General features: G+C 35.0%; 2 protein-coding genes across 2 annotated transcripts in view; both read left to right on the top strand.

The window, feature by feature from the left end:
* Positions 1 to 27,322, top strand: part of LOC125659626 (2'-deoxynucleoside 5'-phosphate N-hydrolase 1-like) — a 370,196-nt gene that overhangs the window by 176,911 nt on the left and 165,963 nt on the right. The gene's annotated exons all lie outside the window — the stretch shown is intronic.
* The window catches only part of LOC125659932 (uncharacterized), an 11,855-nt gene continuing 5,735 nt past the window's right edge, over positions 21,203 to 27,322 (top strand). The window contains exons 1-2 of the mRNA XM_048891743.2: positions 21,203 to 21,407; positions 24,553 to 24,622. Coding sequence (XP_048747700.2) covers positions 21,209 to 21,407; positions 24,553 to 24,622 — 269 coding nt within the window. The 5' untranslated portion in view covers positions 21,203 to 21,208. The remainder of the gene's footprint in view (positions 21,408 to 24,552; positions 24,623 to 27,322) is intronic.

The following is a 27,322-nucleotide window of genomic DNA, read 5'->3' as shown; positions in this document are numbered from 1 at the left end:
GTATATATATGTGTGTGTGTGTGTGTGTGTTATATTTCGTTTTGTTTAATAGAGCAATGTTCAAGTACTTGGACAAATTGAGCATGACACCTGGAATTTCATAAATGAAAATAAACCAAAACAAACTTTTCTGTCTAAATAAATCTGCATTCCATCTTTCTTTGACAAAAACACTCAACTTTTTCAGAATTTCAAAGGAAACGTCCAAGTTAAGGATAAATGTATTGTCCATCAAAATGTACAAGTACAGTGTTTCTTCGGTATATCGCCACTCCCGCATAGCGCCAGGTATTTCAGATAATTTACATTGAGAAATCATTTACAAATATGTAGTTGGTTTCTCAAAGTAAAATATCTGGAAAATTAATTTTGATGTATTCAGATGTATAAAGCCCTAAATTAAATATTTCTACTATGTACACATTATTTACTCATACTTTTCAAAGGAAGGCTGAAATAGATGAGTATTTTTGTCAAAACGTAGAAGTACCTGATTTCTCAAAGTACGATATCTGAAAAATTACGCATATTAATTCACATATCAAAGCCACTTCACTTATATAAGAACATTGATTATATAAAATAGGGATGACGCATTGAAAAAATGGCTGATCATGACTTCCTTTCAAAATACAATTGCAAAAATGAGCAATCTACCCTTTGTGCGATTAATCCTTATTTCCTCGCCGGAGAGCTCATGGGAGGTGTAAACTCCATTAAGTTTCTGGCGTCCGACATTCATTTTTGGATCGAATTAATTTTTGATGTACAGTGTACATCCAAAGACCACATGTATACATTCATTCATGAGTAAACAGTGGAAAGGTTGGTTAGTTGTTTGTTTCACTCATTTAACCACAAATTTTGACCTATACTTAGCGCCTAAAGCCGCAGCATTGAGGGTTCTTTAACGTGCCAACGCCTGCCGCGACACGGGAACTCCAACTGTAAAGGTCATATCTGAAAGACCCGTGATTCTCAAGTCTGCCGAGAGTTTGGTGAAGTAGCATTCACTACCGCACAGAATTACGCTACATAATTATAATAATGACGCAAACACCGTAACATATGTGCTATTCTTTTATTTCTTTTTTTTTTTTTTTTTTTTACAATAATCAACACTTATTCACGAATAAAGAAAAATAAATGAGAAATAATAATATGCTATATATTCGATTGATTGATTGTATATTGTTAAACGTCCTTCTCGAGAAATTTTCGCTCATATGGAGACGTCACCATTACCGGTGAAAGGCTGCAAAAGTTAGGTCTATGTCGGCGTTTACGGTCTTTGAGCAAGGAGGAATCTTTATCGTCCCACACCTGTTGTGACACGGGGCCTTGGATTTTGCGGTCTCGTCTGAACGACCGCGCTAATTAGTCGCCTCGCACGACAAGCAAAGGGTACTGAGGACCTATTCTAACCCCGGATCCCCACGGGAAATTAATCTATTTGATATTCATACATATCAAGATGAAGTAAATCATATAATATCATTTACTGGCTTGTTTTCTGATAGACGTAACCTTTCTTGTTGATAAATATGGTTACTCATGTCATACAGTGACAATCATTTTGGAATCGGACATTAATCAATGCACCTAAATCTTCTGCTTTGCTGTATTTCCTGCTATCGTAATGTGTGATATATGTAGGAGATACCGGCCACCGTAGTGCGCAGTGTGATCAAAATCAACAACATTATGTAGATATCAAATCTATTTCATATTTGCTCTTTCCAAAGAAAGTTCATGGTTACATGTACTTAAATTTCACTGAATACGTTAATGGATGAAGCTGAAACTCATAACTTAATGAGCCAGCTCGAAGCACTGGCTTGTACTGCGGGGACTAATCACTGAAACGCGCGAAAAACGCCCGAGATGAAGCTGACATTCATCTAGAGAAAGTATTTCACACTATCCAGAGGTCCCTCATAAAAATGACAGAGATCCTCCTATTTAAGTCACATTGATCTGACATTACGGAATTACTCAGTGCTACCCTATGGAGGGTGATCGTGTTAAAAAATCCAAGCATGTAACCTTGTTAATCGATACATGCAACCGTGTTAATTTCTCAGTTTCAACTATGTATGTTTGTAACTCAGGGGGTGTACGTTATGTTTCTCAGAAATGTATACCTCAGTGTTGTACTCTTCATTTGTGTCAACGTTTGATTTCTGATTTTACATTTCTCTTTATAAAAATGCATCACTGTTTCTTAAATTACACGCGGTCATCCCTACAGTATTTCCGTTGGTAGACTTAGTATTTACATAGCTGTACCTTACAACATCGCATCTTACACGTTACAAGTCAACAAATGTCAAGTTTACATGTTTGTCGAATTTCGATATGACCATATATGGAAAGACAACGGAAATCCACGATTATTACCAAGAAACGAAAGAATTCCCCATTTGTAGGACTAAGCTATTGCGCATGCGCCAAAATTAACAACGGATTTGCATCTCGAATTTGCTAAGTTTTTATATCAAAAGACAAATCGACATGTGTCACAGTCTCAAGTTCTCGACGTTACGCATTACACACAGAAAATGATCTATAAGGTTACGAAGAATGGATTTACACCAACGCCTAATAATAAACATATACTTTCTTGATGTGCATGTGCACAGACATGTAACGTTTATGTATGGATAAAACTATCCAACATGCTAGTACACATATTTTGCACCGGTTAAGATAGCTCATTACACTAACATTTTATTTAATGGCTTGTTAAAACACCTCTTATGAAGTGTGATCTCACCATCGAAAGAGTGAAACAAGCTCTCAATTATTTTATATGATTTTTAGTGATTCGTCCCTGAATGATAAAACAAAAATACTTTCCTTGCAAATAAAGGATTCTAGAATCCAAATTTCGCTGTGATTTGGTGCATGATATGGATATCTAATCAAACATGCCTAAAGGATTCAGATATAAAAGTTCTTTTTTAGAATAAAATATTTATGAAAATTGAAAACGTTATTTGTTAATATACAATACGCAAGATCGCGACTACTTTTTCCGTCTTGGTTTTAAATTTTACTTTCCCCTTTCAAAGTCTCGCGAGACCCAGAGTATGCGAGAATTTGGGCATGTTGGTAAATAACAAACTCCCCGTCGAGGCCTCATTACGTCACCTACGAATAGACCTCTCCTATGTGACGCAGCACAATATACAGATTTGTATATTGCGAGTCCGCGATTATCACGCAGGCAAATAACACTAAAGAAGTAGTTCGCAGTTAAAAGTTTGAAGATATTGATATTAAGAGCATTAATAGTATGGATTTTATTTTAAACATAAAATGATCAAAAGATCTTTAAAAAGTAGGGAGACTGTTCAAATTATTGTGTAAAGTAATGAACTTGATGTTTACGTTCTTGTTTTGAAAGTTATTTACGTTTGACGTTACGTCATCCTACAGTGACGTCACAGTATACGCGGCCTAAGAAATCACTATCCCATAATGCCTAAGTGGAAGAGTTTGGTTTGTGAGCAAACGAACTCTGGTGGAAGTTTGGGTAAATAATACAAGTTCTGCAACTTTTGTCGTGATCGATTCACCCGATTTTAACAATGGTGTACTATCATTGCATTGCATTAGACTGTAGTAATGATTCAAGAAAAAAACATAATACGCAAAAATATCCACAACTGATAGATTTTAATGGAAATGTGGATTTTCCCCCACTGCTGTCAGCCAGTAAATTCCCAAAGCTGAGAAGAGCCTTGCGTCAAAATATATAGCTTCGCGAGCTAAATTCAGAAGTTCATTTTTCCTGTATCCAGACGTTTTTACACACCTTTCATTTAAAAATGCTTTTATTTGTGGAAAGCACATGGAGGTTAAATCGTCTTCCGATGGCATGTTTTGAATAAACAAAAAATGCCCAAGATTGACACGCTTTTCCGGACTTCTTTAAAAGAGAGTTTCGCTAACTCGGTATATACGATCTTGCGCATTATGGGCTGTTTATAGCAGGAAGACATCGGAAATTATCCCATCTTAGTAGGGGTATCACCCGAGGGCGCCTGTGCGTATGTGTATGTAATATCAAAAGTGCAGAGGTCATGTGGTACTGCACGTCACAGAGCCAGTCAAAAGGCTGAAAGAATGATGTGGTAGAAAGAGTTTTTTCCACAATCAATGAAGGGCATCCCGTCTCTGTTAAAGTGTTCCTCTTTATAAATGTTGTGGGAGATAAAGTCTCAAAGTTGTTTGAGTGGATAATCACATTTGGTATCCCTGATTTCGTCCATCTTATACTCAGGCACGTTAAAATTGATTTTCCATTATTTTTACGTGCAAAGTTATTTTCACATAGAAAGTAAGGTATATTGGATGACCCCCCCCCCCCCCCCCCCCCCAACTACATGTACATTGTAATGAATTGAAGGACTAAGCCCCTCCCCCTCCCTTAGGCTGTTAGTTTGGAATAGACAACATATTTTATGGAGTTCTTGGGGGGGGGGGGGGTCCCCTTTTTTGCTAGATTGTCAAGAATTTTAGACGACTTCTCCTCTGCCCCCAATCCCACCCCCTTTTCAGAAAAGCCACGTCATGTGGCCGATACTCGTTGTCATTCTTTGTGCAACAAAACTTAAGTTGAGTTAAATTTCTGACTACTATTTCCTTACATATTGCTACATATTATAATGAAAATATATATACGTATTTTGATTTATTTTAGCCCTAGATATGATTGAAGAAAAAAATAGCCTACCAAGCTAACATGTAATTTCAGTAAATTCGTTATGTAATTAGATAGGTATTTTAGATCTAATAGATATGACTTTATTATGATTAATTTTTCGAATTACGTTAACATATATTCCGGAAATATATTGTTCATTGGTGACGTTTCACCCAAGTACGTACAATTTAGCGAGAATACCGCTTGTGTTCTGCCCGTGTAGCACATTGATTTTCTTTCGGTTCTCGGTAGAAATCGTGGATTTCCGTTGTCTTTCCATATATGGTCATATCGAAATTCGACAAACATGTAAACTTGGCATTTGTTGACTTGTAACGTGTAAGATGCGATGTTGTAAGGTACAGCTATGTAAATACAAAGTCTATCAACGGAAATACTGTAGGGATGACCGCGTATAATTTAAGAAACAATGATGCATTTTTATAAAGAGAAATGTAAAATCAGAAATCAAACGATGACACAAATGAAGAGTACAACACTGAGGTATACATTTCTGAGAAACATAACGTACACCCCCTGAGTTGCAAACATACATAGTTGAAAAAGAAATTAACACGGTTGCATGTTTCAATTAACAAGTTTACATGCTTGGATTTTTGAACACGATTACCCTCCATACTACCCTAGTCTTGTAATCCTGCAGTCATTGTAATCATTGTTTAATTGTAGTCATTGCAGTGCGCCACACTATGCCTGATGTATAACACCAGAGCAACTATGCAATGAAATCGCCTGCCTCCTCAGTCAAACTTGGATATGCTCATCACCAGTAGGATTCTAGGATTCTTGTAACAGTAATGTCATATTTGATTTAACCAACAGCGTTTCATCATACGAATTGAATCGCCCTTCATTGATAGTAATACATGTACTTAATTCCATGATGCCCAGTGATACGTGTATTATATAATTAAATATATAATTATAAGATAGCTAGTGATCTTCTGTAGGTGTCAGGATTGGGGTCCCTTTGCGCGTGTGAAAATTGACCCCAACGTTGACAGATCACTACTTGTTTCTCGACTTCTTTTTACCAATGCTTTTGCATCCAATACAGTATTCGCTCATTGTACTTTGTACCCACTTGTAATGCTCTGAGGCATTGAGAAGTTTCTAAATGCTTTCAATTGCCGCGGGGGAAAGTTTGATAGCTCAACCTAATCATACTTTTTAATGCGGGTACTGTCACAATAGCTCCGAAACTAAAAGATGTACAAGTGTAATTAGTGTAAGACTATACCCATTTATGGCAGCTTAAACCCGTTCTATATATAAACAATTGAAGATAACGACCATTGATTAATCTCACAAATCCTATAAGAAATACAAAATTAAGAGAAAGACAAACTGGGACCCTTGGATATATCAGAGGTGGGATCAGGTGCCTATGAGGAGTAGATATCCCCTGTCGACCTTGCAACCTGTAGTCAAAACTGGTATGTAAAGACCAGCCTAATGATTTATTTGAAACACAACACATAAAGTAATTTAAATTTGTGTAGAGAGAGAGAGAGAGAGAGAGAGAGAGAGAGTCAAAACAGCGATGACGAAACGAAGGATTTGTACTTGCATGTAGAACGATGTGTTGACATTCTTACTGTGTTAAAATGTCAAGCAATTACAAAGCGAGGGTATATGAACATGTAACTACTATTTCGTAAAGAGTAGCATGACATTTAATGCAAAGCATACATACATATGGCAGAGTTTCAACACAGGCATGTTGGACATAACTGAAACACAGGTAATACATAGGAAAATACAACACGTCTGAATGGTTACATGGTTTGACTTCGAGTGAGTGTCTCAGTGCGGGAAACCCGCTCGTGCGCGAAGTCGTGGTTCACTACGCACGACCCGTCTATTTACGGACACCTAACTCGACTACAGATGTCATAGTGCCGTGGGGGTGGGGGGGGGGGGGGGGTATAAGATTCGAAAAATATTCCATGTTTATTATCATTGTTGTTATGTATTTCCTATATTTACTGTAATCCAGATGTGTAGGTGTTGTTGTTATGTATTTCCTATATTTACTGTAATCCAGATTTGTAGGTGTTAGTCAGGTTCGGGTTGTACTGTAATGAATATACATGTATCTAGTTTCAGATTAAAATGGATTTAATTAAAGAACACAACATGGTATCAGAAAATTCCGTTCGTACTTTAATCAATAAATCTAGTTCCAGTTTGAAATAACTTTAATTCAATACAACATGGTGTCAGAGAGTGGTCGGAATCATGAATGAAAACGTTCAAACGCAGGAATTTTTTACATAATCACACAAAGAATGCATGGATTCTCTCATTGATGCCACGCCAAAAATTGACTGGGAAAATGGTGATCTTCCGGGAACTTGGAAGAAATTCAGAGCTCACACGGAATTCATGTTAAAAGAAAAATTGTAAATATCTCATGATTTACTTACTTACGCATGTTACCCCTCCTGAGGCATAGGCCGCCGGTAAGAGATCTCCAGGCGTCTCGGTCCTGGGCCTTCTGTTTAACCTGTCTCCAGGTGTATGAGAGGGTGGGGATTACGAACAGTGATCAATTTCGTAACTCCTATAAGGAATACAAAACTAAGAGTTAATCAAACGCGGACCCCTGGATGTACCAAATGTGGAATCAGGTGCCTAGGAGGAGTAAGCATCCCCCGTCGACTAGGGCTGAAGCAATACACCCCCTCAACAATACGATGCATATTGCAATGCTTATGCAGCGATTTAATACTTTCAATATAATACAATGTACAGAAGAAACCAAAAATAACAACATTGAAGAAAAATTAATTACCAACATTCACAATTATAATTTTAAAAGCAAAATGTTTCCAAACTGCCAAACAGTAAGATGCCTGTTGTCTCTGTACATTATCGTTTTCGTCAGACTCAAGGCAAACAATAATCTGAATGTTATTGAACTCTACTGTGTCCATCATGCAGGTATGTTAGATAATATTAAAGTACAGGTCAAGCCTGATGAATTTTACTGAACCCGTTTGTAATAAACATATCGAATCGAAAATCAAGGCAATGGATCGAACATTGAATCGAGCATTTATATTGAACAGTATTGATATTTGGGTGAATCATTTCAGCCCTACTGTCGACTGGTCACACACGCCGTGAGCCCTATATCTTGATCAGGTTAACGGAGGAGTAATCCGTAGTCAAAATCAGTGTGTAAACAACGACCTAACAATCGGTACGAAACACGTCAGACTCAATCACTGGTTGTATTGGCAAACTAGATCATTATAACGATCATAGAATTTGGGAAATGCTGACTTTAAATGAGGCTGTTGAAATTCCTGCTACATCAACTATCTTGTCAGTACCCTGTCTCGATTTAAAAACTCATCATACGCAGAATCAGCTCTTGCGTATCGAATCAGCTGAGAGATATAAACACCATATGCAAGTGATGATGGAATATTGCTACATAAATATGGGAAGTTGACGATGGAGAAGCTGAAATCATCCCGTTTGTCATAAAGTTGAGTTGTTAGTTGCCGTTAATATCTACTTTCAATAAAATATCTAAGTATGGAGCAGAAGTGGACGACTCTGTGATGTCTTTTTATTTCGAGTTCACTGGGATATATCAAATCTACATGAATGAAAATCATTATTGTTAAAAGATAAAACGTCGTCGATATATCTAAATGTCGAATTAAAGGCCACAGCAAGAGATTTTCTCTTCTCACGTAGAAGTTTTTGAATAAATTCTGCTTCATATGAATTTAAAAACAGGTTAGCTAACAAAGGAACACAATTCGTGCCCATGGGAATTCCAAGAATTCGAAGATTTGTCAATGGGGAACTCTAGCACATGTTAGTGTTTTGATCCATCCTGCTAGCGTTGTGGCAGCCGATTCCTCGGCAATGTGGGTTTAGACTTTCGTAAATTGTTCATTTGCTTGAAAGGCGAAGATACCGAACAGTAATCAATCTCATAACCCCTATAAACAATACAAAATAGAGCATTGGGGAAACACGGATCCCTAGACATACCAGAGGTGGGATCAGGTGCCTAGGAGGAGTAAGCATCCCCTGTCGACCGGTCACATCCGCCGTGAGCCCTATATGTTGATGAGGTAAATGAAGCTATCCGTTGTCAAAATCAGTTTGCCAAGAACGGCCTAACAATCGGTATGAAACACATCAGACAGCATTTGACCCAAAGATAGGTTGTATTGGCAAACTAGATCGTTATAATGATCATAGAATTTGCAAAATGCTGACTTTAAACGAGACTGTTAAAACTTCTGCACCATCAACTTGTTTACCACCAAATTTTACATATTCAGCAGGAACTTTGGGATATCCGTTTCTATCACAGGTACATGTACTTGCCCGGGGGAGTGCACGTTACAGAACATGTATATAGGGTGTTACCACACTATGCATTCATTTATTTTTTAAAACAAATCTGACCGTTTTATGTTATCGGGTATAATTTAAGAAAGTTGATAATTTCTTCAATTGATTAAGCTGCACTGAAGCAATTGTTAATGCTTTGAAAGAATGTGCTGACTCGATAAATAATCCACTTGTTTAACGGTGTCACACCGGTAATTATCTTCATTCTATATTACTTTAAAGGTTGGTTGGTTTACATCCCGTCGAGGATTTTTCACTCATATTGAGGCGTCAGCAGTGGTAGGTGAAATTCAAATGTAGACCTATGCATAGCGCTTACGCGTGTAGCAGCGAGAGTTTTACCAACGCCTGCCGTTACACGGTACCTAAGGACATATCCGAAAGACCTATGTTCGCTACCTATGTTTACGTCTTTGGTGTTTGATGCGGCCATGGCACGAACAGATCTCGAACCCAAGACCTCCCGGTTATGAAGCGAACGTTCTACCACTGAGCTACCGCGACTGGTTAAAAAATCATTAAAAATAAGTTTGTTAAATTGATGCCAAATAATATTGTCGGAAATGTTCACTCTATGTTACCTGTCTCGTCTGCCGACTTCGAGTAAAACAACACCCTACTTTTTTATCCGCAAATGCCCATGTGCACATCAGGAAGTAGCCTCAGCTGCTAACATTAGATAGTCCCTTTGTAAACAATTGATTATTTTTACAAATTACACAAAGTGTCCTAATCGGGGGAACCACAATTAGAAGAAAAGAATAAGGGGATGAGAAAAATTGCTCATAAAAAACCTTTTAAATATATAGAACTACATGAAAGGTGGATCAATCTCATAAATTCCATAAGCAATACAAAATAGATAGTTGGACAAACACAGACCCCTGGACACACCAGAGATGGGATCAGGTGCCTAGGAGGAGTAAGCATCCTCTGTCGACCGGTCACATCCGCTATGAGCCCTATATCTTGATCAGGTAAACTAAGTAATCAACTATAGACAATTGTTCACCATTAAAATCCGTAGGCATATGTATTGATTAACTAACTAATTAAAGTTCATTTTGATTGGACAATTACTGTGATACCTAGTATCTATTTTCAGTACTGATTTTTATATGATCTTAAACTATTATATAATTCGCAAACATGAATTTGGCAGCTAACTATTATCCCTTCAAGTGTTCATATTCGATTATCTCGCGCTGCCGCAAGTTGTATATTGTTTTATTATATGATTGAATAATTCTAGACGTTGAAATAGGCTACTAGAGTCTACAAAACGATACCAGGTCGGTCATCTTGTATACAGATACAATGCAAGATTTAGTTAAAGTAATTATAGGTAAATAATGTAATATATCGAAACCGGCTACTAGAGGCTACTGGCTACCAAACGATACCTGATTCGTCATCTTAAATACTGATCCGTCATCTTAAATAGATCGGGTTCGATGTTACTATAATTCAACAATTGTTACTCCGGTTTGTGATAGGGGAAAAGAGAACCAATTCATTTCCCATAGACCTCAATGTTAACCTTTGGCCCTCTCACTAATTAACTATATCGATTTTAAACAAATGACCGCAAACATTTCAAAGTTCATTCCAAGTGTTGATAAAAAATGACAAAAAATATATAGGGTCCCGTGCCTTTTATAGGCCATATTTGTACTTTTTTTTTACAACACATAGCAATATGCAGTAAATTACACACTTCATTTTAAGCACACCCCTACCATGGTAATTTCCTCAGTCATTTCTCGATTTTGTGCGATAATTTTTCATCCTGACAATTAATTTGAACCTCTATAATATTTCTTTCAATTCCAAATAATTTCACTCTTGATATTAGCCAATCACGCAACACCTAGACATTTATACCTCCGCTCAATCTTGGGTAAACTCCGTCCGGGTTACGCATACGGGGGTTTGGTACTCTCATTCCATAGAAGTCGTCCTATCTTTTTATTTATACGCAGTCTGCAAGACCTAGTCGAAAGTGAGGAGAACCGCCAGTTTTCACTTAACGACCACAGAATAAAAATCAATCATATCAATTTGGTCTCCAATTTAATTTTGCTACGCTGTTGGAGAAATCAAATGTCGTGTTCAACTCGAAGTCACTTGAAGGTTTCTATCGCGTTTTAATTTTTTCGTAGTTGGTTGGATTTCATCCAATCAGAAAGCTCGGAATTATTCAATCCTATAATTAAGTAAAGTGTATAAATGATAGGTCAAAATGCTACAAATTTTAAAATGCATTGACTGGCATTTGACACAATACAAATATGTGAAAGCATCGTTTTAACAATAGAGGGAGTGCAAGTAGATGAATTATAAATTTTACTCTAAACACATCTGTCACTCAGGAAGTTGATACATCTGTTTATAAAGCATTTAAATGAGACAATGGATTCATCCTGAATTGAGAGCTCGTCTGTCTTGCAATTCGTTTTTCTTTTCACTTTTTGCAACTTTTTGGAATTTTTCTCCAGAAGTATTGGATCAATTTTAAAACTATATCATCTTATTACCGTCTGCGGTCACTGGGAACATTGGAAGCCTGTATCATAATAGTTACATTTTTTTTTTGTTTTGCAAATAGGAGTGTGGGAATAGGTGGGATTCAGTGTGGAGAAACAACGATGACGACCAACCGATGATAATGTGCTCGTTGGAAAGGATATACGTTTAGTGACTCTGATGAGGACCATTCCGCCCATTTAGAGTGTCTCATAAAAATGTCAATCAAGCATTAAAAGGATGATAAGTCTTGAAAAAATAAATACATCGTAGTCTTACAATTTCCTGATAATCAAGATATTTCCATCGTAAATCATTGGGGGAGAGTCAAACTTCGGCCTTGAAAGGCTCTAAACGTCAAATGTTATATATGTACTTATAACTATTTAGGTGGTGAAGTATTTTACTTATTTAGCCGCATTTCAACTGCATCACACGCTCCTCAACGATCATTCTTACATAGCGATTTTAAGTATCAATCGTATAAAAATATATAATTTCCATTCATCTTGACAAATTACGTTACTCCATTTAAAAGTCGTTAATTCTATAAAAACGGAAAATATAATATAGAGTTTTTGTTTTACTCTGATGACATCTAGTTTTGTTCTTGTCGTGATTTATCATAGAGTAGTTCAAGCGTTTCCGAGGTTCTGCACTGTCTGATGACATTGTCTAGAAATTACTGAGGCGGGAAAATGAGAATATTGCAAATTTTCAACATGTAATAGGACGAGGGGCAAGCTGCACAAGTGATTTTCTATTCCAGCGATGTCTAGGTGTAAGATTCCTATGAGGAACTGTGCATGCCTGGTGGAATGTTCAGTGCAATGTTTACTACATCTACACTCTGTTCATAACATATAATTAAAGACTACAAATAGGACGTCGCTATCAAGTTATATAAGTAATCATTTACAAATGTAGTTCTTGTAAGAATCGTGCATTTTCCCTGAACGATGGGAACACTGTAACTTTAATGTGAATTTGGTTTGTTTGATCACGTCACTTGACGCCATACATGATCATATCCCCTGCAAATTTTTTATACATGTGATTTCATTGGCTTACATCGAATAGACCTACTGTCGCATTAGGTACTAATATACATGTGTGAATTCTTCTTCTTCCGCTTTTCATGCAAAGTTTGTCCGGGCCATAACTTTATTGTCTTTTGACATAGGCCTTTGATATTGGGTGGTATGTGAGTATGTCATGATAAGACAGTGTGTCGCGTGCCATTTTTTAAAAACCTTTGACCTTAATCTTTTTTGTAAAGGTCAATTAATAGAGTTTTTTGGCATTTTTGTTGTCTGGACCATAACTTTTTTATCTTTTGACATATTGCTTTGATATTTGTTTTGTTGGTATACCATGATAAGACAGCATTTCACGTGCTCCTTTTGCTGACCTTTGACGTTTTATGTAAAGGCCAATTAATAGAATTTTTGGGCTAGGCCTTTGATATTTGGTATGTGGGTATTCCATGATAAGACGGAGTGTTTCTTGCAATTTATGATGACCTTGACCTTTTATGTGAACGTCAAATAATAGAATTGTTTTGGCATTTTTGTTGTCCAGACCATAACATTTGTCTTTTGACATAGGCTTTTGATATTTGGTATGTGGGTATACCCTGATAAGACAGTGTGTCGCGTGTCATTTGTTGCTGATCTTTAACTTGACCTTTCATGTAAAGGTCGAATAAAAGAATTTTTCGGCATTTTTTTCTGGACCACATCTTTTTTGTCTTTTGACATAGGCCTTTAATATTTGGGATGTTTAATTTACTATCCTATGTTCACAACACTGTTCCTTGTTTTGAAACATATACAAATATCTTTGGCAACATACACATTTTCTTTGATTATTAATTAAATTAAACTATAATAAATGGATATTGATACAGTTTTTCCACTTTCAACCATTAATATTGATTAGTCACATGAGGAGGGAGCTACCTTAATATATATCACCGCTGTCTATTAATTATTATCTTGCGGGCGCGACTTAATTTATATGGTGACATCCATTTATTTATCTGTTAACTTCCTATTTTAATATAGTGTAGCTGGGCCCTTACTGAACAGTCTGCACTCTAAATCTTCACTATCGTCGTCGTATATATATATATATATATATATATATATATATATATATATTCATTTATTTCCCAGAGCCTACTCTATAACGATTTTAAAATAACTAATATAATAGGGCAGCTGCCAGGGATGGGGCCCTGACTAAGCTCCCTCAATATATAACAAAGTTTTTACTAAAGTACCACGCAGGGTACATATTAACTAATTTAGATGTACATTCATTGAATACATAAATTTCATTGCATGTCAGAGTAATATTGTCATAGTTGACATTTAAATATATAGGTTATACAGTATTCATATTGTATGATGATCAATGTAACAATGAGTTAGTAGATTACAACAATGGCATAATGTTAAATATCGTCGTATTTTAATATAAATATATATATGGCCATATAAATTAAGTGGCAACCTCCAGTTTATTTAAATGGCGGCCGCCAGACCCTGAAGCGTACTACTACACCTCCAAAGCGTTTCGTTTCGTTCCGTGCAAACCGTTCACCGTTCCGTGCAAACCGTTCAGCGTTTCGTGCAAACCGTTCACAGTTCCGTGCAAGAATCGTTTCGTTTCGTGCAAACCGTTCAGCGTTCCGTGCAGACCGTTCACCGTTCCGTGCAAAGCATGCAAACCGTTTCGTGCAAGAATCGTTCCGTGCAAGAAACGTTTCGTGCAGTAGCCACGCCTACAGGAGCGTGCAGACCGTTCAAGCCACGCCCCGAGAATCATGCAAGTCATTCCGCTATGGCATCCAAGAAAGGTGGACGTAGATTGTCGCTCAGAATTCGATCAGTTATTTTGAATTTAAACAAAGCTGGACTATCCACTGTAAAAATTCGAAACATTCTCGAAAAAAAATATGTTCCACGGATAATGTAATGATTTTTGTATAATACGTATATACACCATGCAAATTCCTAGGTTCCTTGTCACAGTATACTAAATTACGGTTAGCTGGTCTGGGTTTTGACTTCTTATGAAAAGTGTGAAATATATTGGGTCGGCGCGATATCAGATCTAGTCTAAGATCACGGGTATCTTGCGCCGACCCAATATATTTCACACTTTCCGCAAGAAGCTAAGCACTTCTGTTGATTTCAAATACACAGATTAACTGACCCCCAATTGTTCTACGGAGGCGAAAAACCCTTCGAATTTGCATGGAATGTACAAGTTATACACAGGTCATTGTTATAGTCATACATCATAGTACCGCTAACCCGACAAACATTTTTTTTATTTTTCAAAATAAGTTATTGAATGACGAAGTATGACCAAACTGCAGATTGAACTTTATAGAGCCCCGTGCCAACATTACTTATATTTTTCAATGTATAAGAAGGGGTATGTTGCCGGTTAAGTTGGGTAAAGCAAATAAGATAACAACAAAAAATGGTGCTTATATTGTCCGATTACGAAAACCTGTACATGTGTGTGTGGGGGGTGGGGGGGGGGGGGTAGTAGTCTGAAAATGTCTCAATTTCCCCTTCCGACTTCAATGGGTAGGTCGCTACACGACTAAATCCCTAGCTTTCATATTACACCCTCTCCGATTCTACGTACCTGTAATCAATATTTAAGGATGTAAAACCTCGGTGCAAGAATCGTTTCGTTTCGTTCCGTGCAAGTGGTGTAGTAGTACGCTTCGGAGTCTGTTATACCTGTAAGTGGTGACCGCCGTTGAAATTTACTAGCGGCCGCCATATAAATCAAATGTCACTTAAATTAAGTTGCGGCCGTCAGTTATCTACCCTGGCACCTACCGGCTTCCGTAATTTTGAAATATGGTCTGTTTAGGGGAAATATTGTTCAAGTAATGGAGGTTTATATTGTTCAAAGTACTGTTTGCTTCTATGGTTTACTAAAAAACGTATCTCATTTTTTCTTTGTATGTAAGCAATATAATCATGCCAAAAAACGAATTATTCAGAAGTCTCTTACATTTTACTCAGATAACTACAGAAACTGTATTATTGATTAACTTCTGCGGGGATTGTTTCAAAAGCATAAACATTTGTGTTTCGAAAGTCGAAACCTTCAGACAGTAGTTTGGTTCTACTTTGGAGAGTATTTACGTAGATCCTCCAGAGTCCACGATCTCGTTGTATACATTTGATATCACTGGTGCATTTGATAACAGATTCTAGAATCTCATAATCGGTAACAGTATTGTTGCCAATTACAATGTCAGAGTTTCTAATATAGACAGGTTTGATCATCCCAGTCTCCATGGTAGATTGTTTGTATGAGATTTTTATAATATATAATACAAAATAGGAGAAAAAACTAAGTCAGTTGAGCCGTGTTCACTACTATATATCGTGAGGTAAACCGTGCGTGACGGAATTAACAGGTAAACTTCGATGTAAATATAGTAACACGATAAGTAACACGTTTTTGACAGAATGTTCACTATATGGACTTACAGTTTGTAGTTAGAAATGAAAATCCTGAATGAAGAAAGTAAATTTCCCTCACAGAACTTCAAAAATAGCCAAAACACCGGAGCCTACTGCGGCACGACCGTCATGGCCCAGGGTCACGTGGAAGAATATCACGCTGAACTGAAGAAAAGTACGCCCTCCACTATATATGCTGAAGCCGTCTACGACGATTTCTGGGGCACTGGCCTAAATCGGATAGGAACGGATCACACAGATCACAATAAATGGCCCGGCAAAAATATCATGGGTAAGCTTACTCACAAAATCGCTTGTGAAAACAGACCCCCGAGTCGATCAATATCCGTCCCCAGGAACACTCAGTTGTCGGACCAGAGGAACATCTCAGACATGCTCAGCAGCATTCAAAAGAACGATGCTAAAAAGCCGAGAACTGGACGAAACTCCCGAAACAGGAACACAAAAAATAGTGTTAATTCAAAAAAAGAATGTGATCAATCTGTCAATACGCCACAACCAGTGACAACGGATAGGTAACAATCATATATTGCGATTCACGGACTGAAACTGGACAATGGAATTAGATATCTACAACTTATACAAAACTATCTTTTTATATTTTTTTTTGCAATTTTATAGATATGCAAACTTTCTTCAACTTATATACATATACATGTATTTACATATTACTGTATTTTTCCTCAAATTATAGCCTAAATGGATAAGTTTGAAATACTGTCGGTAAATGTTCGAGGATTAAACTCGGACGAAAAAAGAGTTAAGTTATATACATGGTTAAATGATATGAATGTAGATATTATCTTTTTACAAGAAACACACTATATTGAGAAAAATATATTTAAATATGACTCAAGGTGGTTCGGTAAATCGGTTCATTGTTTTAGTGATTCACCTTTTAGTAGAGGTGTTAGCATTCTTTTTAAAAAAGAATTAAAACTAGAAATAATTGAAAAACACGCATCATTGGACGGAAGAAGATTGTTTTTAAAAGCAAAAATACATGGAAAAATAGTTTCACTTGTAAATATTTACGCACCAAACACTATAAAAGAAAGATGCACATTCTTTAAAAAATTGAACAATTTTCTGCAAAAACAAGGTATAACAGAAGATGACAATATCATAATATGCGGGGATTTTAACTGTAAAACAGATAACTTTCATGACCAAAGTACGTCGAAGCTTAAAAAGATTGTTTGTTCTTTTGATTTGTATGATACTTGGCAATCAACACATCCAACTTTTAAAGGTCATACATGGTGTAATTCAGAGGATATCCCTAGTAGTAGAATCGATTATATATTTCTGAATAGAAACTTTACATTCGATTTAAACAATATAATCATACGAAAAATTCCAGGTACAAACTTTGGGAAAAGAATGTCTGACCATAGGTCATTAAAAATAACGTTTAAAATAGATGCAAATAAAAGGGGAAATGGATATTGGAAACTTAATAACTCCCATTTAAATGATTTAAACTATAAAAAAGAAATTCATAGAATTATCGATGAGATACATAATGAAGAATTAGACCCAGTAGATAAGTGGGAAACATTCAAAATAAAATCTCGGGATTTTTCTATTCAGTTTTCGAAAGAATCAAATCTAAATATAAAAAATCGCATTAAATCAATAGAAAAAGAAATAAATGATATAGAGGAGCTTGATTCTTATAGTATAGATATGAATAAAAAACGTAATCTAGAATCAGAACTAGATAAGTTATATGACAAAAAATGTAAAGGTGCCTTCGTAAGGTCACGATCAAAATGGATGCTGGAAGGCGAAAAATGTTCAAAATTCTTTCTAAATTTAGAGAAAAGTAGGCAGAAACAAAGTGTCATAAAAGAATTGAAAGTTAATGAAGATACTCGCATAGAAAACACCAACGATATTTTGGGTGCTATGTGTGATTTCTACAAAAGTCTATACTCGTCTGATAATATATCAGATGAATGCATAGATAATTATCTATCGTCTATTAATTTAGAAAATGTACTGAGTGAGAATGATGCAAACTATTGTGAGCAGTTTCCATCTCTTGAGGAATGCACTGATGCTGTAACAAATCTAAAAACGAACAAATCTCCAGGACTTGATGGTCTTACAAACGAATTTTACCAATATTTTTGGAATGACATAAAAGACCTATTTTACGAAGCGCTAAAAGTAATATTTGATAATGGTCAAATGACTTTTTCACAGAGAACTGCTGTTATCTCCCTCCTGTATAAAAAAGGAGATGAAACGAACCTTAAAAATTATAGGCCAATTAGTTTGACTAACACGGATTATAAAATAATTGCTTTTATTTTTGCGAGAAGACTTCAAAAGGTTGTAGGAAATATCATTAATGAACATCAATCGGCATACATTAAAGGAAGATATATTGGCGAAAATGCTAGAGTAATTTTAGATATATTCGAATATTGTGAGGAAACAGAAACAGACGGAATATTGCTATTTTTAGATTTCGAAAAGGCGTTCGATTCAATAGAATGGAACTTCTTATTTAAAACTTTAGAGAAATATCATTTTAAACATAATTTTATAAAATGGATGAAAATTCTTTATAAAAATCCGCTATTTCGATTAAAAAACAATGGATGGATCTCAAAAACATGTCCCATGTCGAGAGGCATAAGACAAGGGTGTCCTATTTCGGCAATTCTATATCTATTTGTCGCAGATATTCTAGCCTTAAAGATAAAGAAAAATGATAAAATTTTAGGAATTAAACCCTCTGAATTTAGTAAAGAGTATAAACATGTTCATCATGCAGATGATCTGACACTATTTCTTAAAAGTGTAGAATCTTTAAAGGAGGCTTTAAAAACAATCAATGAATTTTCCAAACATGCAGGATCAAAGCTAAACGTGGATAAAACCGAATGTATATTGACAGGTCCACATAGGTTGCATCGTAACATAGAAAAACTTGAGGGAATAAAAGTAAATACATCATCTGTAAAATGCCTTGGAATATATATTGGCGTAGATAAAGAAGAATGTTACAAAAGAAACTGGATTGATAAAAGTGAAAAAATGCAAAAACTGTTTGAGTCATGGAAGAAGAGAAAACTTACAATTTTTGGTAAAACTGAAATAATTAATACTTTAGGCATAAGCAAATTCATTTATGTTGCATCTATACTACCTCTCCCTTGTGAAATTTTTATTAAACAGCTATGTAGAATTATTTTTAATTTTCTATGGGGGTCAAAAGATAGAATAAAAAGAAAAACACTGATTGGTAAAATAGAAGATGGTGGTATTGGAGTAATAGATATACTTACTAAATTCCACGCATTGAAAGCTGCCTGGATACCGCGACTTATAAAAAATGACGGTCATAACTTTATACGTTCACACCTTGATAAACTATTAAGAGCTTATAATGTAAATCTAGAATATATATTGAAAATGAATTGTACTGATTTAAAGAACTTTGATATATTTACCAAACTTCCACAATTTTATAAAGAGGTGTTTATTTACTTTAATCAATGTAAAAAAATTCCTAATGTGCAAAATATGAACAATAACGAAATATTACAAGAACCAATTTGGAACAATAAGCATTTTTTGTTTAATGGCAAGACTATATATTTTAAAAATTGGATAAAAAATATTAAATATGTAAAAGATTTGTTCAATGATAGCGGTTTTAAGACCATTGATGAAATAAGCAAAGAAATTTGCAAAAAAGCAAATGTACTTTGTGAATATAAAATAGTCAAATCAGCTTTTAAATACATAAGAGAGAAAATTCATGGATACGAATCAAAATTTATAAACATAAAAGATAAAAGATATTTCAATTTTACTAATAAATATTGTACGGTTGAAAAACAAAAATGTAAATTTTTCTATGAAATACTTTTGAGTAAATTGTTTATATCACCTAAGCACCATAATTTATATCACAAAGAATATAATGTCAGTAAAGAAATGTGGAAACACATTTATCAACAAAAAATCAAGTTAGCTTTAGATAGAAATATTGCTGAATTTAATTATAAACTGATGCATAATTTGCTTTCCTGTAAAAAATACATGTTTAAATGGAAAAAAGAATCTTCTGACAAATGTTCTCTGTGTCTAGAAACAGAAGATATGAGACATCTTATATATGAGTGTAAAAATGTTTCATTGGTTTGGAATATGGTGTCTTTGGCGTGCAAAGTCAATATTCAATGGAAAAGTATTGTTATTGGTTTTTATTTTGAATGTATTCAAAGCACACGCCTGCTTAATAACTTTATTTCCTTCATTGCTTTGAAGATATACAAATATAAAATGTTTTGTAGACAAGTAATCTTGAAGAAACTGAATATAGCATATCAAATCATGTCAAGAAGTGTACAGTTTTGTGGTGTAAAGTTATAAAGTATAGTAATTATGCATTGAAAACAAATGCTATTGAACATTTCATAAAACTGTTGTAATTTGTATCTATATTTTTTCTGCAATGTATTGCATTGTACCTGTGCTATTGTACTACTGATGGTATTAATATGAGTAATAAACTATGAAATCATAAAAAAAAAAAAAAAAAAAAAAAAAAAAAAAAAAAAAAACTTCTGCGGGGAGACGGAGCACGACATGTTGATGTTAAGTAACCTGTTCAAAAATTCATTTTAGGTTCTGATACATTACTAGCTAACACCATGCTTAATTCAATCAATTTATTGTTTTACATATTGTGATTAATTCATTTTAGGTTCTGATACATTACTAGCTAACACCATGCTTAATTCAATCAATTTATTGTTTTACATATTGTAATTAAGAAATAATCTTTCCATTTTAGCTACTTTATTGACTGTAACAGTTGTATTTAAAAGGACCTTGAAAGTTGATAAATTGTGTTCAAACCTGTTGTATCTATCTATTCATATATACAATAAAATATGTTCAAATAAAACTCAGGACCTTTTCTCGATATTCATTTTATTTAAAAAAGAGGAAAAAAGAGAGAGAGAGCCATGATCATTCTAATTTAATGCTTATTTATGCATGCGCTGATTATCATATGTACCAATTCAATCTTCATTTATTTGCCATCATCAAGATTAACCTTCTCCATCACAAAACGTTTTTGGTACGCATCCTTTGGTTAAAAAGTTTATCTTTTCTTCATTATTCAAATGAAGCCGTGTTATTAAAGTACCTGTTACTAGCAGGTGTAAATAGTCAGGCCCGGAGACTCGGTATCGTTTCGTCATCACCAGGTAAGCTTTTAGAAGATTTATACTCGACATAGCTGCTCTACTTGTACGTCGTTCAACGACTATAGTAGACTAATAGACACAGTACTACGTTAACTTTTACCAGTCCCTCTATACTTACATGTACATGTATTTCCCCCCCCCCCCCCTTTTTTTTTCGGGGAGGGGGGGTCGAATCCAAAATGACAATGTTTAATTATCGTATTTTCACCCCCCCCCCTTCGTACAATGTAATACAGAAACAGTTGAAAGGATATATTCTTAATCAAAGGCGTTAAAACTTCTCAGCTGAAACAATAGGAACGGAAACGACATTTTCATTAAAATATGTGTACTTTTGTTTTGATTTAGAATAGATATATTTTGATAATTCGTTAATTTATTTTGATCCCAATAGAATTTACAAGAAAAACTGCCATATCATGATTTTTTCGCTTTTATTTCGACACATACCGAACAGATTAAAAGTTTTTTGTGAAAATATGAACTACGGTACCTGAAGATGCTTGCATATTAATATGACCAATCACGGCCTTCTGTTATTGAGATGATGTTCCCTATATATTCCCATGTAAAACTTTGTTCCCTTAGTGTGGCCCCACCTTACTTCCGGGGGCCACAATTTGAACAAACCTGAATCTCCAGTACCTGAGGATGCCTGTTTTTCAATATAACTAATCATGACCCTGCTGTTCTCCAGAATATTTTCATATATATATATTCCCATGTAAAACGTAGATATTCTATTGTAATCCCACCCTACCCCCTGGGGCTATGGTTTTAGTAAACTTGAATCTACACTTTATCAGGAAGCTTTTTCTGCCAAAATGGTTGAGAGGGATTTCTGAAAAGGGACACCGCTCTTTTGCATTTTCTTGGTTATTTCCCCTTTTTAGCATGATTCTTCATTTGGACAAACTTAAATCCCCTTTAGCCAAGAATATCTTGTGCCAATTTTGATTGAAATTGGCCCAGTGGTTCTGCAGAAAAAAGATGAAAATGTTAAAAAAAAATTACAGACAGACGATATACAACAGGTGATCATCCTATTTTTTTGTCCTTTTCTTTATCTTCCTGTTGAAGAGAGCATGATCCTTCATTTGAATAAAACTAAAACCCCGTTACGTAAAGATGATTTGTGCCAAGTTTCATTGAAATTGGTCCAGCGGTTCTGGAATAGAAGATTTTTTTCTACATATCCCCATGTAAAACTTTCATCCCCTATTGTAGCCCCACCTTACCCCGAGGGCCATGGTTTGAACAAACAAATTTGAATCTACCGGTACTCGATGTCAAAATATTGTCATGTAAATTCAACTTTTTTGGCCCAGTTGTTCTTCAGAAAATGCCACCATATTTTCGCTATTACTTTGAAAAAAGGTTTGACCCATCATTGAAACAACTTTGAATTCTCTTTACCTAAGGATGCGTGATGACAAGTTTGGTTGAAAATAGCCCCGTGGCTCTGGATAAGAGGCCAAAAATATTAAAAGTTTACAGACGGACGCCTGAGAAAAAGTTGCATTGTGTTAGAAAAACTCACTCAAGCTTTCAGCTCAAATGGGCTAAAAAAAAAAAAAAAACCACACCACAAAACAACAGGCGTTAGTATGTAAAATTACCAATATCAAAACCAGGTCCTCTAAAGAGATTGGTAACTTGCATGTCAACATAATTACCATGAATGTAGACATGATTTTCTCTCATATCTACGTATGTAAGATACAGATATTCTATGAAAGAAAGGTATGTAAGATATTTCTTTCTCTCATATCTACATATGTAAGATACAGATATTCTATGAAAGAAAGGTATGCAAGATATTTCTATCTTTCATATCACGTGACGTTTATCTTACATATCCCGTGACGTCATAATCAATACACAACTAGCTTGCAACTTACCTCCCCTCGATTGACAAACACTAGCGTCTGCAAAGCTCTTGTACAAAAAAAATGACAGATTGTAATGTCCCTGATAATGTCCAGACACAAAATTACACATTCCTTGAACAATTACTGCACACTCAACAACAGTCACAAATTCCTCATACACCTAGATGTCATCCGGTGCATTATGCCAGTTCACAGAAACCCAGCCCACACGGTCTATTAGTTCTAGGCTACCTCCACATTCACTCTGTCAACGTCTACTGTCCGTGTCTCAGGTGAAATAAGTGCCTTCAATGTCCATGAGACTCGAGTCCTTGCACTCGTGGAAAACGAAAGTCTAGCCATGCCCATATTCACCAACAAAAACCACTTGGAATCTCTATTCACACACTCGTCATTAAATAACTGAACAATTAATATCAATATCAATGCTCCTCTAAGAAAAAAAAAAACCGTGCAGTTGTGGCTTCATATTCTGATTAGGTCTGTCAAAATGTTTCGCGCTGATGGACTGTCGAGTTACGTCACGCATCACCCTGATTATTGATTTATTCAAAGAGGAATAACTCTAATACAATTCACTTATACACTCGTCGGCTGATTTTTTGTCGGCAACGTAGTTGCCAAAATGAAGGTCGTAGAATTCGATTCTGGTGTTATTTTTAATGTACAGCGAAATATTAATTAATTGGAAAATTCTCAAAATGGCGTCGCTGGGCACAAGGAAAACGGAAAACTCTAGAAATATGAGAGAAAAATACTCTCTTATGAGTTGCCATGAAATATTAAGGTGATTCCACCCTCGGGGTTGCAAAAAAGCTGTAAAACCCTCGGCAAAGCCTCGGGTTTCACAGCTTTTTTGCAACCCTCGGGTGGAATCACCTTATATTTCATGGCTACTCATAAGAGAGTCTTATAATCTTGCATGTTGGCATGCTTTTCTCGCATGTTGACATAACTTATTTTGTATGTGGGGGACACAGATATGCCACCATATGATCACTATCAAAATATTGCGAAAATTTAGTCAAAATTTTATCATGAAAATGTACGCCACAAATCTGAGCTCACTCGGGGTCGCCTATAACATCAAACGGGACAGAGCAGTTCTCCTATTTTGAATATTATACATATTGTGCAATTTGAACGTGTATCTTACGTATATCAAAGGAAATATAGTTTTGAAAAATATTGTGATGAAAGTCCTTTTATTTCACAAATATTAGGCTGAAGTAATCATAAAAATAAAATTACAGTTTCCACCATGAAGGCCGGTTGCTTGGAGTTGATATTTGTGATGACAGTTGTTGGGGCCCAGAGAGAGAGGTGAGATTTTAATACATAATTAAGATGGCTATTGACAATGTTAGTATATATTAATGAGCATTCATGAATTTTGATACGCATAGATTTTCGTGGACTTTTCAAGTTCAAGTTCATTTATTCGCTCAAACCATGTTATACATGTATATGGTACATGATGTGCATTACCGGTAGATAAACATACATTTGAGTAAGAATAAGCTCAGAGTATGTACAAATATACGATATACATGTAGTGAAAAAATATTTACGAAATATGTTAAGGAGGGTAGACTACCGGTAATTCATAGACTTTTTAGATAAACATACAGAGTTTTTAAAAAAGTGTTTTAACCTTGCTGGGTGACATAATTTCATGAATTTTAATAACATTAGGTCTCGTGTAGTACCTACTGTGTATCTATTATTTTCTAATATTTGACATAGCACTGCATTCTTAATATGTATATGGCATGATATGTAATGGAATTCGTCTGCAATTTTTTTTATTCGTAACAAAACACAAAATCGTTCGTTATATTGAATCCATCTGTCAGTCTCTACTGGAAGTCGGTGATTTGTGGTGTGAAATTTAAGAATAATAGTTTTAAAGAAATTGAAATTTTTCTAAATATTTTTTAAAATCCAAAATCTATCTTAAAAGTTTTGTATATTTTACCTCTCGATGAATTGAACATATCGCTTGACCATGTCTGAATAAATTGATCCTTAAGTCTTTGTTTAACAGTATTTGTTATGCATTTTTCCTTTACGTCCTCTTGTTAATGCCATATATTTGAAAGTCCACACATGTTTAAAATTCTATGAATATATTCAAACAAGGTTTTTTGAACAGTACCGTTAAGACATATTGTATGCAAGAATTTCTAAAGTACATTTACAATTTTAAAGTCACAACATGGCAATAATAATTCGCCCAGTATGAAATCATTCTACTATACACATTAATATAAATTGGGAAACGACCTGTGTCACCAGATACCATAAATGAGGGCATGGAGCTTTTCAGCTGAAAGATATGTTTCAAATATTTTTAATGAATGCGCACTGCATTGTAAATCATCAGCAGATTCAGCCATTATAACTGTATCATCTGCATATAGCAGAGTTCCTCTTCAATTGAATTAGTAACACTTTGTAGGAAAACTATGCTTTTCTCTTGTAAAAAATATTCCAGATCGTTAATGTACAAAGCAAACAGAGAGGGAGATAAATTTTCACCCTGTCTTACCCCAACTTTACATGTACATGCAAAAAAAAAATCAGTTGACTTGCCAATTATCTTAATCATTGATTTAATTCTCAAATACATACATGTTCATGTATATCTGATATTAGTAAAACATTTCCCCTAATACCGTTTAACCTATTCCACAGACAACTTCTCCATACAGTATCAAATGCCTATCTGAAATCAATAAAACCACAAAAACAGGATAATTTATATTTTTATTTTATTTATTTATTTCGATCATTTACATGTACTTCCTTTATGAGCAAAAGTATTAATTCAGGGTAACAAAAGAAAGGGCTTATAGGGGAGAACAATTTTCTGGGAAAAGTCACATTGTTATATCAAATTAGGTATTTTCCCGCTGAAATTAACCTTTAAAGTTAAAACAAAAAAACAAAAAAACCAGCATTTCCCCCATTTAAGCACCGATTTTAATTTGAATTTTGGCTTTGAAGTCCTTCAAGACAGACCTGCCTCTAAGATTTTTGTTGTTGATATTTTGATAGGTAAACAATTTCCAATAGTATCGTTTTAGGGGCACCTCTGCCTTGGGGTCGAAATTCATGAGAAACCTACACACAAAATTAGGGGAACGTTTTTGAAAACCCGCATGCATGCTATCAAAGGTTTCCTAAAAATAGTTCTAAGACATGACTTAAGATATATCTTAACAATTCTTGGGATGGTCCTAAGGTGTATCTTAAAATGGACATAGAAGTTATCTTATGATTATTCTAACTATGGTAGACTTAAGGTATTATCAGGATAATTCATTACAAACCAATGAACGATAATATTATAGTGACTTAAAACTTAAACTGTTTTGTTGACATGTAAAATTGTATAAAGATTTACAAGCTATCATTACAAGATTTTATATTTAAATTACTTGCGCTTATAGAATCCGCCTCACGCTACACCTTTATTTTTATTTTTCGTTTCGCATTTTCAACACCTTTTTCGTATCTTGTATAATTATAGTATATGTATACCGGTATTTTCCTAAAGTAAACTAGTTTAAATACATACCCATTGAAAGAGACTATACAAACGCTGTCAAGTGAAGCTATCCTCGCCGTGGTCGATTTTACTTCAAGGACAATAATCAATCATTCTGCATTACTCGACGAAAGCACGTGTGCGACGAAGAAAAAAAAAAACCCATGCCATACAAGAAATTATTTCACATCCTTGCTCAACTTTGACACTTGAAATTCTTATAGGCAAATAAACCACAACTTTTATACCATTTTATATCATTCATTCATAATTCCTTGCCGTGAACTCGAAATAAAAGAAACCACAGTTCTACACATAGTTTATTGAACATAGATGCTAACGACAAACTAACAACTCAACTTTATGACAAATGGGATGACTTCAGCGTCTCCATCGTCATTTGTTTAGCAATATTCCATCTTCACCTGCATATGGTGTTTAATTCTCAACTAATTCGATACACAAGAGCT

Source organism: Ostrea edulis, chromosome 9 (assembly GCF_947568905.1).
Source record: "Ostrea edulis chromosome 9, xbOstEdul1.1, whole genome shotgun sequence".
NCBI lineage: Eukaryota > Metazoa > Mollusca > Bivalvia > Ostreida > Ostreidae > Ostrea > Ostrea edulis.
The sequence above is the reverse complement of the archived record's forward strand: the minus strand, read 5'-3'. Positions and strand labels throughout refer to the sequence as shown.